The sequence below is a fragment of the Equus przewalskii genome, chromosome 16 (genome assembly GCF_037783145.1).
Source record: "Equus przewalskii isolate Varuska chromosome 16, EquPr2, whole genome shotgun sequence".
Classification (NCBI taxonomy): Eukaryota; Metazoa; Chordata; class Mammalia; order Perissodactyla; family Equidae; genus Equus; species Equus przewalskii.
In genome coordinates, this window is record NC_091846.1 from 14014253 (window position 1) to 14033862 (window position 19610).

General features: G+C 35.2%; 1 protein-coding gene across 13 annotated transcripts in view; it reads left to right on the plus strand.

Annotated features, from left to right (window-relative positions):
* Nucleotides 1–19610, plus strand: part of NBEA (neurobeachin) — a 671041-nt gene that overhangs the window by 345045 nt on the left and 306386 nt on the right. For all 13 annotated transcript variants that reach the window (XM_070578754.1, XM_070578744.1, XM_070578745.1 and 10 more), the window contains one exon: nucleotides 5832–5896. In XM_070578754.1, coding sequence (XP_070434855.1) covers nucleotides 5832–5896 — 65 coding nt within the window. The remainder of the gene's footprint in view (nucleotides 1–5831; nucleotides 5897–19610) is intronic.

Here is a 19610-nt window from a genome sequence, read left to right on the forward strand (position 1 = left end):
CAGTCTATTAGTCTGCATGCTGTGTGTCTCTTCTGATTCTTCACAGAAACTGTGTTCACTTTACAGTAGTTCCGTAAGTCTAACACTGTTCCAAAAGTAAAACATTTGTTTTTAAAGGAGTTTAAAAATTTGTGTACATAGTTTAAAAGCATATAAGAATAACAACAACAAAATCATACATCTGGTTCATTTCTGAGACACAGTTGAGGCTGCCACTTTGCCCTCTTTTAGCTGTTTCCTATGTTATTGACCAGTATTTTCTAAATAACATTGTTGTACCAACGTTCTTGGTTTTTCAATTTATACGTTTTGACTTTATTATAGCATTTCATTCTTATAACACTGAGACAACACCCTACTAAAAAATAAGGGGAATGGACCTGAAGCTCTGCTCTGAGTTGTTCTGTCCTGACCATAAAGCTTTGCTCACTTCGTTGCAAAGGAATTTCCATCACAGCTTTCTGATCCAATTAAAGAGATCAAGCAAAAAAGAAAGGGGTAAGGGGAATCCCTGCTTTTCCCAGCATTTGCCCACTCTTGATATATTACAATTTTCAAGTGCATCAATATTCCTTGTAAATATCATTTGTATCTGAACAATCCACCATTTTCTTCCTTAAACAACCTTTTTTCCCCTGGAATTAATGGCCTCTTTGCTCTTTATTTGTTGGCTAAGTTTTCTATATGCCTATCACTAAATTTTCCCCAAACTTTCCAATTGGACTAAAAACTTGCTGTAAATATAGTGCACATGCAGTATTCTCTCAGTTCCTGCTTAACAACAGAACGGTTTGCTGAACAGCCCCTGCTTAACAAAACAATAGTCTTTGTACTTCCAATCACCTTTATTTTGAGAGTTCCCATTCCCTCTCTCCTGTTTCAGATCCATTGTTTCTTAGATCTGTGTCTAGCTCTTCTGATTTCTTCCCTTAGAGAACTGTTTAGGATTGTGCACATGTATTTGGTTCTTTCCCACCTCTTGCACTCCATTGCTCCAGTGAGCTGAGGCTTGGTTATGTGACTTTCTTTGACCAGGGAAGTATGAGAAGTGTTACTTCTGGGCAGAAGCTACCAGAGACGGTAAACCCATTCTGTCTTCCCTCCACCTTGGTTGCTGACAGTGTTGTAAACAATGCCTGCGTTGTTGGTCTGGCTCCTGGAGTGAGGGTGATGATGACGCCCAGCAGAACCCAGGCAATGGACATGAACTCGAGCAAGAAATACACCTTTGTTTTTTAAGTCCCTGAGATTTGGGCGCTGTCACAACATAATCTTGTCTCTCCTGTTTTGCTGTTTAGAAGTTTAGTGTCATTCTGATTCATGATTCTTTGTATTAACTTACTTTTTTTCCTGTTAGCCTTTTGCTTAACTCTGGTGTTCTAAAGTTTTATAATGTGCCTTGCTGGGGGTTTTATATCATATTTTTAATTCCTGGGAAAATTTTTAAACTTCTTTGCTAATTTCCTCTCTTCTATGTTCCCTACACACTTTCTATAATTCCTAACTCAAACGGTCTTGGCCTTTCAATAGAAGATCCTTCAATTTCCTTATCTCTTTGGTTTTTGTTGCATATCTTTATCTTTTTGTTGCATCTCATCTTTTTTCCTATTATCTAGGAGATATCCTCAACTTTTTTTAAGCCTTTTATTATGTTTGCAATATGTTCACATATCTCAACTGTACAGATGTTTTTTCTGTTTCTTTACTATCTCTCATTTTCCAGGTTTCCTTTTCTTGTTGTATTTTTATTGTTTGTTTATTTGTTATTTTTATTTATTATTTGTTATTGTTGTTTATTCGTTATTTCTTGTTTATTTTATTGTTCCTGTTATCCCTTTTCTACTCTTGGTCTATGTCTTTCACATCAGATTTGCAACAGGACTTTAGGTAATAACTTCAAAAGCGGTATTAGTAGCTCAGGCACTAGCTCTTGTGCCAGCTCTAGCACCAGCTCTCGAGCTTCATACAACTCTGGAATTTACTCCAGCTGCAGAGCTAAAGCCAGTGCCAGCTCTGGAACTAGAAGTAGCTCCAGAACCAGCTCCAGAATTAGAGCCAGCTCCAGAGACAGAGGCAATTCCATCATTAACTGTAGCACCAGCTCCAACAGCAGCTCCAGAGCTAGGGTCAATTCCAGAACCAGTCCTAGCAGCGGCTCTGGATCTCCAGCCAGCTTCTGCATTAGCTTCAGAGATAGAGCTAGGGCCAGCTACATAGCTACAGCCAACTCCAGCATGAGCTCTTGTACCAGCTCCAGACTTAGTACCAGCTCCATAACTGGTGTCAGCTCCACATCTGGAGTCATTCCCATCACTAATTCTCACACCAGGTCTGGCACCAGTGCCAGAGTTAAGTCATGTCAGCCCAGACTACAGCCAATTCAACAACAGTTTCTGCACCATGTCTGAGCCACAACCAGCTTTGGTACAGGCTCCAGAAGAGCTAGGGCCAGCGACATACCTAGTGCCAACTCCTGCACCATATCCAACACCAGAGACAGAGTCAGCTCTAGGGCCAGCCCAGGTACCAACTCCAGCGCCAGTTCCACAGCTAGAGCCAAAACCAGCTGTAGCACCAGCTCCTGAGCTACAGGCAGTGCCAGCTCCAGCGCTGAAGATTTCCTTCCCCTCTCTTGGAGTGGCATCTTTTGTCTTTTTTGTAGTTTTGCTTTTTTTTTAAAGGTTGGCACCTGAGCTAACTTCTGTTGCCAATCTTCTTTTTTTTCTTCTTCTTCTCCCCAAAGCTCGCCAGTACATAGTTGTGTATTGTTAGTTGCAGGTCCTTCTGGTTGTGCTGTGTGGGACGCTATCTCACCATGGCCTGATGAGCGGTGCCATGTCTGCGACCAGGATCCCAACCAGCAAAACCCTGGGCCACTGAAGTGAAGTGCATGGACTTAAGCCCTTGGCCGTGGGGCCAGCCCCTGTAGTTTGGTTGTATGTTTCATATACTTTGTGGTTTAGTACATTTTATCTTTTACAATTCACATACAATAAAATTTAAATCTTTTCATTTTTTGCCATCTGTTGCCAATCTTCCACTTTTTGCTTGAGTAAGATTGTCGCTGAGCTAACATCTGTGCCCATCTTCCTCTATTTTTATGTGGGATTCCACCACAGCGTGGTTTGACAAGCGGTGCTAGGTCCACACCCAGGATGGGAACCTGTGAACCCCGGGCCACTGAAGCAGCGTGCACAAACTTAACCATTATGCCAGTAGGTCAGCCCCAAAATTTAAATTCTTAATTAAAAAAAGAGAGTGATATTAGTGATTAAAGGGTCTTCTATCTTTTTTATTTCCTAGCCAATGTATGGAAATGGATTATTTTCTTTTGAATAATGCTATGATATTTGGCTACTTTTCTTAAGTTTTGGTAAGTCTTTCCTTGTCCCTGTTAACTGCATCTTTTTATAATCTTAAAAGTGTGAATGCTTCCCAAGATTCAGCCCAGATCTTTTGTTCCCCTTTCTGCTTATTCTTCTTTGGAGACTTTTGCCTGATGCTGTGCCTTAATCAATATTTCTATGTAAATAATCCCAAATTCTACATTCCTTTTTGATATACCATCATCACTCTAAATCCAACAAATATAAACTGAAGACAGCCTTATGATTTTCCCCAAATGTGTACCTTTCTTGAATATTTTTATAATAATATTACCATTCTCCCTATCATGCATGTTAAAAACCTAATAGCTCCTATTTGACTCCAATCTTCTTCTTTAGCCCTTAAATATAGTTTCTCATCCAGTCTTGGCATCTCTTCTTTGTAATGTCTCTTAATTTCATTTCCCTACTCAAAATACTGGTGTAGGCTCCTGTTGCCTCTCCTCTGGAAATACATGAAAAACAATTTCCTACTATTTCCTCTTGCTCAAAAATGACAATTACTCTTCTAAGACATTAATGTCTTGAATGAAGTCTTGTGGTTATACACTTTCATTGGCTTGTTCATCCTTTAAATGCTAGTATTCTTAGCTTAGCTCAGACTTATTTCTACTGTTTCTTTATCAAAGATTGAAAATTAGCATCTCATAGGCTGAAGGCAGCTTACAGATATTTTTTGTTTGATATGAACAGTTTTTAAAACATATTACTCTGGGATGTTTTAGACAGTATAATTTGGAGTGTTTATGTAATACCTGAGTATGTATTTTGTGAAGTATCTTCTTGAAAATCCTATCCATATCAGAAGTTTATACTGATGAAAGAACTTTGGTATACAAACAGTGTCATAAAGAAAATGACGTTTGAGAAGTTGTAAGAATTTATTCTTCAGAGTGGCATGGTTCTTCTTGCAAAAGAATTGGTTTTCTCTTTTAAGTTAATGTCGCAATAAATGTAAGTCTCCTGAGAAATTTGCATATTTTGTGGATTGTGGTTTGCAATAAATATAGGATATCTGATAGGAATGTGCAAAATATCTAAGAGGATGGTAGTAAGTCACTTTGTTAAAATGTAGGAAAAAGAGTTCCCTATAATTGTTTTCAACAGAAATGATTTGAAAGTGTAAATAAGCTCTGTAAAATGCCATAGCAATCTTGTCATTTGGATAAATTTTATTTAAAGGTTATGGTAGCTGGAAAACAATGACTTCACTGAAGACAGAGAGGCCTTTATAAGATCATTACTGTCCCCAGGCTACCACATCTTTTTCCCCAAGTTCTTGATTCTCTCTCCTGGGACATGTAGATTCATCATTTCTTCTTCCATAATTCTCCACAAATTTACTTGGAACAGGGAATATTTACACACCAATTACCCACTTTGGGGACCACATTTATTCCCAGCATGTGTGCAGTGCTTTAAAAGGGGAGGTGATCAGGAATAGAATGACGGGTTGACATGGAGACTGTATTTTTGTGAGCTGAAGTTGTGGGCAGGCAGCTGACCCCCTCTGTGCGGCAAACACTTTCTGAGTAGGAATATTATGTAGGAAAAGTTTAATATGAATGACATGAGAAAGCAATAAGGTTTTTTTATGAAAATACATTAGGGAAGTATTTATTTATAGAACTATTGAAAGGAATATAATTTTCAATTTTAAAAATTACAATTAATAGCTATATAAAAAAGCTAAAATGTTGAAATCACTAGAATAAACCAAAAACCAAAAAAAAAAAATTGTTCAAAGCATACTCTAAATATGCCATTGGAAGAGTATAAAATAAGCAGTATACTGTTCTAGTCTAGCAATCACTTATATTCATAATGATGAGACTGTGGAACTCCGAGATTCATACATATGTTCTAATGTAAATCAGCAAAGAGAGATTACATTTGACTATAGTTTTAATATCTTTTCTTTTTTTAACAAATTTCAAAAGAATTTATTTGTAGCATTTTTTTCTATGTAGTTTTCAGTCATTTGGACTGCACATGTAACTAGAACATTTCATTTCCAAATCTATCCAAATATGTTGTTTATATTTTTAATTTTCGTTTTACAATCTCATTGACAAATCTCTATATTAGGGGCTAAGGTTTTCTATCACAGGTGTTTCTAGTCTGTACACCTACATTACTAGTCATCTGGTCTCTTTTGGAAGGAAACATTGTGGTGAGAGCCCTCTGTACCTGTGACTTTTCATCTCAGTCTGCATCATGCCTGAAACTTGCGAGGAATGCAAAAGCACCTTCTAAACTAAGTAACCAGGGCTACTTCTTAAAATTAGGTTTCTTACAAAATATCGTTTGTTAAAAATCTTGTAAAAAGATTTAGAAATGATATCATGTGGAAGTTATTAACAACATCAACATGAGCCTCAAACCAGATGTTACTTTCATTTAGATGTTCATTTTTCTTATACTTGGTTTGGTTTTTCCTTTTAGGAATGGCAAAATTCTATTCAGAAGAATGCAGGACTTGCATTTATTGAACTCATCAATGAAGGAAGGTAATTAATTTTACAATTTTTAGACAACTAGTCAGTGTACATTTTGTTTCACAGGGCGACTGCTCTTTCCTACATCTGTTCCAAAAAAATATGTAAGAAAATATATTTTAGTTAAATAATTTATCACCCAGGTACTTAAACTTTAAATGAAGAAAGTTTAAAGTGTTAAAAATTTATTTGGGGGAGGAAAAAAAGCATGTATGAAGTAAAAGGACAAACTTTGTAAGGTTTTCGTGAGATTTGAGCCACATAATACTGAGTAGTAAAGTTGTTTTACACAGATCAAGTGAACCCAATCTGCACTCCCATCTGCCACTCCATCTGTTTTCAGAGCCGTGCTCAGTGTTTATTCCCTCAGCCTAGCTCAGTTCAGGGGAAAGAGTTTTGTCTGAACATATCAAGCTCTCTGGTATCCAACTGAAAATGTGAAGGATGTTAAAGATAGGAACTATAGCAATCTAGTTAGAAATTTATATATACCATTGTTAAAATGATGCTGTAAGTAAATTATTTTTGAGCCCATGATTGTATCTATCACTTCATGATAAACAGTTGTTCATTGTGATATTTCTAAAACTTTATTGGCAGTGGATACATTAAGACAGATGTAACTGTAATCATTTGTATCCATTTTGACATCCTTTACAACTTGAGTTTCTTGTGTGATACAGTGTTTTCTTTGGAAAATAATGAATGAATATTTGACACAATCTATTTATGTATTTGAAACCAGATTTAATTAAATTGATAAGGAAATAATACTTACTGTATATAAAATTATCTTTATCAAGGGAGGTGTCATGAAAGAATATTTTGTAAGATATTCTTTGAAAATTAGTTTATGTATGGTATAGGAACCCATTTTTTAAAAAAATTAACAAATTCAGTTTAGTGTTATTGGTTTTTTTCATCAATGTAGTATGTTCTGAGAAATAACCTGTTTTTATAACAATTCATCTTACTGTATATTTCTTATTTAGATACTCCATGACTAAATTATTTTTAGTCATAATAATACAACTCTAAAAATTAAAATAAATTTTGCCTTCACTACAAAGCAAAACATGCAGGAAAATATCAGTTTTCTCTTATAACAAATAATTTTACATAGTAATAACACTCTAGTTCTTATAAAATTTTATTGTGATAAGAATTGCTAATTATTATTTATCTTCAGGTCATTAAAAAGTAGAAGAAAACTTTTGCTTAGGCTACTCATGGTCATATCAATTATAGAAGTCTCTCAATTCACCTACCTGCTCATTTTGCTAGTTTGTTTCAACTGTGAAGTAAAAAACCAAAAATATCTTATCAGCAGTAACTCTCTGAAGAGTTAATAGAATTGAACCTCTAACACTGTGATTGTAGTTATTGTCTTAGAACAGGAGAAGGGTGGAAAATTTTCTTGTTTAGTGGTTAGAGTTTGGGGTTTATTCTGTTTTGTTTTAGGAAAGGAGTTGGAATTATAGAAAGTAGTTATATATTTTATTTAAATTTTAATCCATGAAAACCTCCAAAATGCTCACCATGATATTCATTGTGCCATTCTAGATTCGTATTTCCATTTTTCCTATCAATTGTTCCTCCAATAAAGATGATTTTGGAACAAAAATTGAAACATAGCTAGCTGTAAACATACAAGAACAGATCATGTATACATTAATATAGCAAAATGTCTATACAGCATCTACTGCATACAAAACACTATTATGGGATCTGGGAGAGAAGTGAGTAAGACAAACATGGTTCTGATTTTTTGGGGGAAAGACAAACACTGGACTAGTACATACAGTAATATAAGGGTGCCATCATAGAAGTGGTTAACATTAATGTAAGCATAAGGCAGAGCATTTAATCTAGTCTAGAATGGTTCATTCTCCAAGTGGTGGGGTTATCAGGGTATTCAAAAAGTGTATCTAAGGAGAGCCAATACAATGGAACAAAGATAGTCTTCTTGGCAAAAAGTGCTGGAATAACTGGCCATATACATGCAAGAATATGAATCTAGACACAGACCTTACACCCTTGACAAAAATCAACTCAAAGTGGATAACAGACCTAAATGTAAAATGCAAAACTATAAAACTCATAGAAGGTAACATCAGAGAAAATCTAGATGACCTTGGATTTGGTGATGACTCTTTAGATACGATACCAAAGGCATGATTCATGAAAGAAAGATTTGATAAGCTGGACTTCATTAAAATTAAAAGCTTCTTCTTTATGGAAGACAATCTCAAGAGAATGAGAAGACCAGCCACAGACTGGGAGAAAATACTTGCAAAAGATATGTCTGAAGTAGGACTGTTATCTAAAATATACAAAGAACTCTTAAAACTCAACAGTAAGAAGACAAGCAACTTGGTTAGAAAATGGGGCAAAGACCTTAGCAGAAACCTCACCAAAGAAGATAAACAGATGGCAAATAAGCATACAGAAAGATGCTTCACATCATGTGTCATCACGGAAATGCAAAGTAAAACAACAATGAGATACCACTACATATCTATTAAAATGGCCAAAGTCCGGAACAGTGACAATACCAAATGCTGGCAAAGATGTAGAGCAAAAGGAACTCTCATTCTTTACTGATGGGAATGTAGAAGGGTACAGCCACGTTGAAAGACAGGTTGGCGATTTCTTACAAAACTAAACATACTCTTACCATACGATTCAAAAATCATGCTCCTTGCTATCTAGCCAAAGGAGTTTAAAACTTATGTCCTCATAAAAACCTGCATACAGATGTTTATAGCCACTTTATTTATAATTGCCAAAACTTGGAAGCAACCAAGATGTCCCTCAGTTGATGAGTGGATAAATAAACACCCATTTATTTAGATTATACATCCACACAATGGAATATATATTATTCAGTGCTAAAAAGAAATGGGCTATCAAGCCATGAAAAGACATGCAGGGACCTTAATTGCATGTTACTAAATGAAAGAAGCTAATGTGAAAAGGCTACATACTGTATGATTCTAACCATATGACATTCTGGAAAAGGCAAAACCATGGAGTCAATGAAAAGATCAGTGGGTGCCAAGAACCGGTTGGGGAAGGGAAGGTTGAATAGGTGGAGCACAGAAGAATTTAAGGGCAGTGAATCTAGTCTGTATGATGCTATAATAGTGGATAAATGTCATTATACAGTTGTCCAAATCCATAGACTATACAACACCAAGAGTGAAGCCTAGTGTAAACTATGGGCTTTGGTTGATAATACTGTATTAATGTAGTTTCATTATTTGTAACAATTGTACCATTCTGGTGGGGGATGGTGATAATGGAGGAGGTGATGTGAGGGGAACCTAAAACTGCTCTAAAAATTGTCTAAAAAAAAAAAATGGAAGAGGTTCAAAAAAGAAAAATGTGTGTCCAAACAGAATGCCATCTTAAGTGAGAACTGAGAGATGATTAGGACATAGCTAGGTAAAAGAAAAAAAAAAATGAGAATAAAATTCTGGGCCCAGGGAATACTGTAGTGCAATACCCTAGAGGCACAAAATAGCAAGACGTGTTGCTGAAGAGCCATTTTCTGTCAGCCAACAGCTATCTATGTGCATGCTGTGTGCCAGCCTCATAGAGACAAGGGTCATCCCTTTATGGCTGGGGTCATTGGCAAGGGCCATGCATGAAGGGGTTTCTGAGCTGTGCTAAGGGTGTGGGGTGTAATTCAAGAGGTTTAGTCATAATCTTCAGTGTGGCAAATGGATCAGGGCCTCAAGACTGGAACAGAGATAACAATCTGAAGTTTCAGTAATCCTATTGAAGATAATGATGTCATCGACTGACTAATAGTGGCTATGAGGATGAAGAAGTAGACAAATTTGAAGTATCTTTTGGAAATTAAATCTATAAAATTGCTTATTAGATGGTAAGAAGGGAAAGAAGGAATCACAGATTACTTGATTTCTGGCTGGGTGGTTTATAGTATAAGTACAGTTTACTTAGAGCAATACAGAAGGAGGAACATGGGTTGGGTGAGAGATGTTTTCACTTTTGGTTACACTGAATTTGTAGTGACTGTGAAATGTCCAAGTGGAAATGTTGAATGGGCTTCTTGGAATTTGGGTCTCTAGCTCTCCAAAGAGACAGCTGAAGTGGAGATCCGTAGGTTTAGGTGTCCTCAGCTTGTATGTGGTGAATGGTAGAAAAGAATACAGACGTAACGCTCAGAGAGAGCATGTAGAATGAGCAGAGAACCTGGGGCCTAGCCTTTACTGCCGTTTCTCCTGGGAATCCTCTTTCCTCACATCTTCACATGACTGGTTTCCCATCATTCAGGAATCAGTTTACATGTCACCCTCTCAGGGAGGTTCCCTAGTGACCTTATTGAGTTATCACACTTCCATCACATGACTCTGTTTTGACATTTAATAACATCATCTCTAATTATCTTCTTTGTTTATGTCTGTCTTACCCACTAAAATGTACTTTCCTTAAGAACTCATGTTTTATTCGCTGTCGTATTTGTTGATATATCCCTTGGTTTTTGGAATACACCTAGCACGTAGTTCACAATCAGAAATATTTATTGAAGGACTGAAGAAAAGAATGGTGAGTAGAATCTTTGAGAAGGAGTGAACAGTCAACAAGAAAATTTTTAAGTTAGGATTAAAGAGACCATTGATTCAGTGACAAGAGGGTCATGTTGATTTTGTCCAAACTTAGACTGAATTGAGTGAGTGCTTGTGTGCTAAAGATGCTGGATGTAGACCCAGACCCTGCCCTAATAGAGCTTACAATCTACTGGGGATAAGAGTCTTAGATTAAGTAATTACTGATGTAATAAATCTGGCAAAGGGCAAGTAGAGGGTAGTATGGGAGCAGATGATTGAGACAGTAACCTTTGAGAAAGTGGTGATTTCACTAGAGTACCCATGGGGACAGGAGTTAGGTTGTTTTGAGTGAGGAGTGAGGGGGAGATGAGTATAGACAAGAAGTACACACAACTATGAGAAGAAACAGGGGAGAGAAAAGACTACAGAAACCTGGAGGCTCGCCAGAATGTTTAGGGGACCTGATTGAAGTTGCTGTCTTTGATTTTGTGATGTTTTCCCCAGCAGTCCACAGCACAAAGAAAATGGCATTCGCTTTAAGACTTTCACTTCTCTTCAGTGAAAATAATCTCTTCACTGAGCACTAACCCCTCCCCATCCCTAATCCAGATTAAGTGCCTTCCTGTGTTCTCCTAGCACCTTCCATTTTCCCCTGGTTTGTACTTCTCATTCCATGGTGTTAGGGCCTGTTTATTAGTAGTCTATTTTTTATGGCTGTTTCCATGGTGCCTATTATAATACGGAGCATATGTGTACTATTTGTACTGAGTTCAAATACCGTTTCTCTTTCTGATAAACTCTTACACTCTAGGCACATAACAGTCTCCCTCTGACATTATTTCACATCTGTAGAGTAGTGTAACACCTTTCATGCCTAGTTTCTCTGAAGATTGAAAATAATATATGTAACATTTATTACAACTGCTGCAAGATAGGCACTTAAAACATGGAAGTATTTTTTTGTTGTTGTTATTACATATAATGTGTATTCAGAATTTTGCTGACTCCCACCTTTAGTTTGGTTCATTTTTTTTCAGTTTAGGCCTTTATCTTTCATGTTTGAACTGGGAGTTCCAGATCAAAAAAATATGTATTTAGGTAGTTGGGTTGTAGTTGCAGTAAAGACATATTAGTCTGTTTATCTGCCTTCTTCTCGTTGATGCCCACTATGTACTAGTCACAAATTAGGTTCTTTACACATGCTTTTATCTCATTTGCATGGACATATAGCAGTTTTCTTAACTTTTTCTGGTAGTTTAAAATGAAACACATAAAGAACGCTTTCTCTTGGTTGTTAGAATCTCAGTCTTTAATTTGTCCTTGTGGAAATGAAGATAAAAATCTTTAAGTGGAAATTGTTATAAATGTTTATCCTACTTAACAGCTACACTCATGAATATAATTCATCAATCATAGCTGGAGAAAGCCATTGTGCAGTTGTCTGCAATTAACAGGCCGAAAACAGTTGATGAATGTGCAGCTGAATGAAAGCACTCCCTAGGACAGGCTGGAATTATGAACTGGATCATTTAAAGGAATCTAACAAAGGATCTTTATAATTAAAACAAAGCCAGGTTAATGGGATGTAAAATTGCCTATAATATCTTGGCAATAATAATTGGATTTTAAATTATTAAATTATTGAATTGAACTATAAAAGCATATAAGAAAGACTTTTTTAAGTTACGGAATTTGAGTGTTCTTTTCAAATAAATTAATCATTTGCCTAAAATAAACCTTTATCATTCTTTTGAAAGTATATGGGATATAATTAATGAATATTCATAAAAAGCCAGGATGTATTCTTGTTTAGCACTGGATTTAACCTAAGATTCACAAGCTTCCAATTTTTTTTTACTTTGTTCCTTAAAATATGGAAAAAAAAATGTATAGGTTGAATTTCTTATGTTTTGAAGAAGAGAAGCGTATTGCATCCAAGTATAATTCTTTATGATTGTATGTGATTGTCTGGCCCCAACTTGAATATCTTCTTTAATTTAACTAATGCTATTTAATAATTAAACCAATAAGCTTTGGTTTGCTTGAGTTTGTTTGTTTTGTGTCTTTGATTTCAAAAAACCTGTATTAAAAAAACAGTAACTTCCAAAATTGTAAGATAAGAGACATTTTTCTCAGAGTTGAGATTATGGTTTAATTTTGAACTAAAAATCCCTGGAAACTCCTGGAAAGCAGAAGTTTACTCTCTCTATTTTTTCATGTAGAATCTAATCTGTACGTTTTTCTTACTACTCTGTTAGTCATTTTGCACATGTAATAAGTTATTAAAATACTGAGTTTTGTAAATGGATGAGGTAAAAAGAAATCTTCTCTTTTACAAAATTAATTTTATAGATCTTAAATAGTATTGCTAATTTATAGACTTAACTTTAGACATTGATGATAAATAAAATGTTATTTACCTAAAACTAAAATAAGTCCCATTTAATAATGGCTATATTTCAAGTAATAAAGGAATATATTTCAGAATTTAGTGATCATAAATTTTATTTGAATTACATTTTTAACCATATTTAAAATATATCTGATATACATGTGTATTGAGGAGTTTTTTTCTCTTCTGAGAACAACTTTAAATATACTTTCCTCTTAGGCACCATTACTTTAACTTTGGTGAGAGTTAAGTAATATTTCATAAAACACTCAGAGTTATTTATATTAAAAACAGAAAAAGGGAAGGGTGCCTATTTTTTATATATTTGTTTCTGTGCCGTATTTCCTCCTATTTCTTATTTCTTAGAGACGTTTTGTTATTGTTGTTCTTAGCTTACTTATGGCAAGTAAATACCCGTCAAGATTCAAACGATCCAGGTCGCTGTTAGAAAAGTTTGATTTCATTTCTATATCATTCTGATGTAACTAGGATCAACTTAGCAACAGAGGAGGCTAGAGTTGGCCTTTGCATTTGTGACTGGTATGTTGTTTAAATAACAGATACGAGTAGAAGTGAACTAACAGGTTGTGGGAGGGCCTCTACTAACATGAAGGTATAAAGTGTGTGGCCAGTCCAAGGATACACTAAAGGTGAGAGGTGAAGGAACAGAATGAACAAGCCAGGTGAGACAAGAGTATAGTCATGGCCTGGGCCATGGATTTTAGTCTAGGAACTCTTCCCAAGGTGCCAGAGGAATTGAAGCACTGAATTATAAGCTGATTAATTCCCATATTGGTAAAGTAAGAACACATTTAATTTAAATTCTTCAATTGCCGTTGTACAGACCAACGTTTGTAAAACCAGAGTACTTCTTTTATAACACATCTGTCATAAGAAGTCACAGCCCAAGTTGGACAAGGATTAAAAAAAGTTGTTAGGAGGCCAGTTCAGTGGTGCAGCGGTTAAGTTCGCATGTTCTACTTCGGGGGTCCGGGGTTTGCCAGTTTGCATCCTGGGTGCAGACATGGCACCGCTTGGCAAGCCATGCTGTGGCAGGCATCCCACATATAAAGTAGAGGAAGATGGGCATGGGTGTCAGCTCATGGCCAGTCTTCCTCAGCAAAAAGAGGAGGATTGGCAGCAGATATTAGCTCAGGGCTAATCTTCCTCAAAAAAAAAAAAGTTGTTATTATTGTTTTCTCTTACAAAGGCGGTATAATAACTGTACAGGTATTCCTGAAGTTATCAACACCAATGCAATCACGACACATATGGAAAAACAAACCTGAGTAAATTCTTATAAAATACTCATTAAGAGGTTAGTTTTAGCAGCAATACAAATACATTTTACATGTGGTCCTCATCTCCCAGTAATTTATAATTGAGAAGTTAGGATTTACATGCAGAAAAAGTTAAACAGTTCAGAATTTCATAGTATATGACTAAGTGCAAATAAATGATATGAAAATTGCATTGACTTTAAAAGAAGGAACTATTCCTTGGGACATTCGTGATTAGAGAAGGCTTCTTTTAGGAGACAGGACCTAAATAAGTATAGGACACTGTGTGGAATCCAAAAAAAAAATAAGTTCTGGCTTTTTTCCCGAAAATTAAGATTTAGAACAACAGAAAACACCTTTATGTTCTTTTTTATCTAATAAAACAAATATGGACTTTTTTTTTCTAAAAATCATAATCTGTCTTTGAGCATTATATTACTTAAATAGTCAAAGTTTTCCTGACTTTTAAGTGATGACTGTAATTTTACTTAATTATTAATGCTGATAGAGTTTATAACATCTATTTCTGTATCATAAAGAGTATGGAAGTTTTACGTATTTTTATACAAGCATTATTCATACTTATGAATCAGAATTTAAAACAATCCATTATACCAAAGCATAGATTCTTCCATTCCTAGCACAATGTAAGGAAAACAACGGACTTAAGAGCAGAGTTGATGTTAAAAAATAATTTAAATATTTCTACCAAACATTTAAGGAAGAAATAATACCAATTATACTCAAAGTCAGAAATAGAAGAGTAGATAACACTTTACAGTTCATTTTATGAGACCTCATCACCCTGGTAACAACATGATAGACATTACAGAAATGAGACTGTGGACCAGTATTCACTATAAACATAGGTGCGGTATCCTTAATAAAATTTGGCAAAGCAAGTCCAGCAATATATGAAAAAAATTACATCATGAGTAAGAGGTGTTTATCCCAAGAATGCAAAGTTGGTTTAATACTCAAAAATATCCATCAACGTAATGTACCATATCAACAGACTAAAAAAGAAAAATATATATATGGATATTTTAATAGATGTAGGAAAAACATTTGAAAAATTCAACATTTTTTCATAATAAAAACTCTCAGTAAACTAGAAATCTAACTCCCCCTATGTGATAAATGGTGTCTTCAAAAAACATATAGCGAACATCTTTCTTAATGGTGAAAGACTAAATGCTTTCCCCCTAGATCAAAAACAAGGCTAGGATGTTCTCACTCACCACCTGTATTCAGTATTGGGCTAGAGGTCTTAGCCAGTTCAGTTAGTCAAGTAGAAAACGCTAAGATGTCTGAGCAAAAGTACTGTACTAGAACTAATAAGTGAATTTAGCAAAGCCGCAGGATATAAGATCAGTATTCAAAGATCAATTATAATAACATTTATAATAAATGTGAAATATTGGAAATTTAAATTAAAAATGAACCCATTATAATGGTATTAAAAACATGAAATACTTAGGGATGTACTTAATAAAATATGTGAAAAACCTGTATAATAAAAACTACAAAATATTTCTGGGAAAATTTTTTAAATAAATTTTAAAATGCTGGAATATATTGTGTTCATGCATCAGAAGACTCAACAGAGTAAAGGTATTACTTCTCCCCAAACTATCTGTAGACCTAATCCTAATCAAAATTCCAGCAGGCTTATTTTTTTTTTTTTTGGTAGAAATTTTTAAATTTTAAATTTTTCAATTTTATTTAAAAAATACCAAATTTTAAATTTGGTAGCTGATGTTTAAATTTCTTTGAAAATACTATGGACCTAGAATAGCCAAAACAAATTGAAAAAGAACACGGATGGAGGATTGGTGTAGAGACAGACGAATAGATCAGTGGAAGGGAAGAGAGAAGATTTTATAACTCCATAATAAAAAGACAAGCTACCCAATACAGATTGGGCAAATGACTTGAAGAGACACTACACCTAAGAAGGTATACAAGTGGCCAATCAGCACAGGAACAGATGTTGCACATTATTATTTATTTGGGAAATTCAGTTTTAAACCACAGTGAGATAGCATTGTGCATCACTAGTTGTACCTTGCTGGTGGGAATGCAAAATGGCACATCCACTTGCAAAGAGTTTGTTAGCATCTTACAAGGTTAAACATACACTTATTGTTTGACTCAACAATTCTAAGCCTAGATGTTTTTCCAAGAAAAATGAATATATAGGTCCAAATTAAGACCTGTATGTGAATGTTCGTAGCAACTTTATTCGTAAGAGCCAAAGACTGGAAATAACTCGAATGTCCATCAATAGTAAATGGATAAACTAATTATGATATATCATTATATCAGATACTACTCAGCAGTAAAAAGGTGTGAGCTACTGACACACACAACAGATGTGGCACTTAAAAGTACTATGTGAAGCTAAAGAAGCCAGACAGTAAAGACATACTATCTGATTCCATTTCTGTGACATTATGGAAAAGACAAAATTATAGGACAGAAAACAATTCACTGGTTGCTGTGGATGTCAGGAAAAAGGCACAAAGGAACATTTTTGGGTGATGAAAAGGTTTTTGATTACCATGGTGACTACCTAAAACATATGTTTGTCAAAACTCATCAAACTGTGCATTTAAAAAGGGTTAACTTTATGTCAATTATACCTGAATAAACCTGACTTAAAAGAAAAAACAAAACTACAGTAGTGCTTCATTACTTATAAAGTTCTGTAACATGACCTGCAAGGCCTTTGCTTACCTGGGCCTCCTTACCGCCCCCCTCCCCCTCCACCACACACACACTGAACTAGGCACCCTCCATTTCCTCCTAAAGTATGTCATACTTACATTTCATTGTCATTTATTACCACGAAGAAGACCCTCGATAAATTATTGTTGAGTGAATGAATGCCTAACTCTACATCCCTTGCCTTTTCTCACTCTAATGCACCGTTAGAAGGCATATCAAACTGATTACATTTCCCAATTAAGTCAAACACAGTTGCCTATTTGTGTGACTTTGGGCAAGTTACTTGATCTCTCTAACCTTTAGTTTCTTCATATGTATAGTGGGGCTAATTGTGCTTATCTAATAAGATATCAAATGAGGTAAGAATCAAATGGAAAGATACCTATAATACTCTTAGTCTGATAAGTAATCAGTTCTCAATGTTCCTGTCACACAGTAAGGACTCAAGAAATAAGCCTTTGCTTTTATTATTATTTAAGTGGCATTTGAGCTGGGTTTTGAAGGCTATGGACAAAGAATGTTGAGGAAACTAGAGTAGATTACATATCCTGTTCAGGGGCACTGGTAGGCCTTTTGCATTCTTAACATGATAATGTCACTACTCCAATTGCCTATAGCACATTTTATGCAAAACACTAAGGCACACACAAGTAGTAGGATAGGCTGGTAATAATGACCTATTCAGAAGCTTCCTAGGGCATCATGCTACTTATCAGTCAAAACAGCGAAAATAAAAGTGTTAACGTTATTTCTTCTCTCTCTTCTTTTCCAAAAGAAATGAATTTTATATTGCATTATTTATTCTCTAGTTCTTAGAATTTATAGTGATAGATTCAGCAATAAGGAATTACATTGTTAACTAAGGGAAAAGCTCTTATTGGGACTTGCATTCATAGTGTTTGCAAGACACTTTGGCAGCCCCGTTCCCTTGCAAAAGGAGCCATCCCATCCCGTTGAGAGAGCACAGAAGAGCTTGGGAATTAACCAGAGGCTGTCGTAGCAGGCGCATTTCTTCCCAGCGTCGTTCTGTTGTACTGTGGCTACTCGTGCTGTTAGGCCTTATTTGCTTCTACATTTTCCTCCAAAATTTTCCTTTCACACCATTAATCCATGTTTCTCCACTCCTATTATTAGGAGGCAAATAAAATAAAATGGATTGAAACGAGCCTTCTTCGCTTTAGTTACTGCCACGTCTCTGATCTTGATTCAGTTTTTCTTAACTCAGAACCCCTATCCCATCACTTCTCAGACTTTGTTATAACTGTTAGCACTGCCTGCTCTTCTCCTGGTTGTTATATCTTTGAGCTGTTTACTTGGAACCCCAGAATTTAAGCCAGGAGCTTGATTATTTGGTCCAGGGTGAACTATAGAAGGAGGAAGTCGTCTGACCAGTATTTTCAAAACTATTGTCTTAACCTTTAACAGGACATGAAATCAATTTAATGGGTTGCTATCAGCACCTTCAAAAATATGAAATAGTAAATAATGGACAAAATAATTGGGTACATTGCCTGTTCAAGTAAATACTGTTTGCTGAAATGTTTGTTGTGTAGGTTTGTAGGTTTATGGTATAAAATATATCTCTCATATTTTACTTTGGGGCACAGTTTGAAAGCCACTGTTCTTAGATGATATCCAGTTTGTGTCTCAAAGAAACCTTAACATGTCCTATTCTGAGAGCAATGTTTTCTAAATCCATATTAAACTATAGGATTATATTAAACTATATTAAATAGGATTATATTAACTATATTAAATTATTTAAATCCTCCATAAGGACATTAACTTACTGAGACTAGTTTTACATAGAAAAAGAGTAAATAGGTAACCAACCTTGGTCACTGAAGAGATTGGAAAGGAGAAAAGTAGGAGATTTAATATAAATGGACCTTTCTGGCCTATGAACAAGTTGAGAGTACCTCCCTCTGTCTGCACCCATAAAACAGAAGAGACTTGACTTCCTTACATATGGTGACTGAACTAGTATTAGAATACTTGGAGACTCATCTTAAGAAGTGACCCTAACCTAACAATGTTGGATAAGTGCGTTCTCTTTACAATCTTTGTAATAATAGTTTCTCTGCGCTAGTTAACCTCAGGGGTAGATTTTGTGACTATGCAACTGAATGAAGCTAACTGAGAAATCAGATCTAGACTTTACCATCATTCACACAGCATTAACTCACTGGTCCTTAAATTTCGATGTACATCACTATCATGAGGGATACTTATTACACATGGAGATACTAGGGTCTCACATCAGACATACGGAATCAGAATCCCTGGGTGGAACTTGGATATCACCATTTTTAATATGGTCTGCAAGTCGTCAGGATCTTTAATGTACATCAAAATTTGAGAACTATTATGCTTAATTTAGTCATTTTACCAGCCATGTAAAATTATCACCATCCTTACCCATAACTGGCAGCATAAATATGATCATAAACTAAGTCATTGTTTTCCATGCTGCTCTAAGAAGTGTAATGACTATTTAGGTTCGTGGTAGATAATATAACATTCTGCTTTTATATATTTTTATATAATAGATTTTCATATAATCAGTTGACCCAAAGGTGTGAATAATGATAGATTTTATCCTCTGGGAAATATTTAGTATTTTATGAGAATAACTTGTTTTCCTATGTAATTTTTTTCCTAATAGCTATATATAGAGAGAGATTTTTAAGTCTCTGCTGTCTATTTTCCCACCTTTCCTTCTTCTGCACCAATAGAAAGACTCAGAA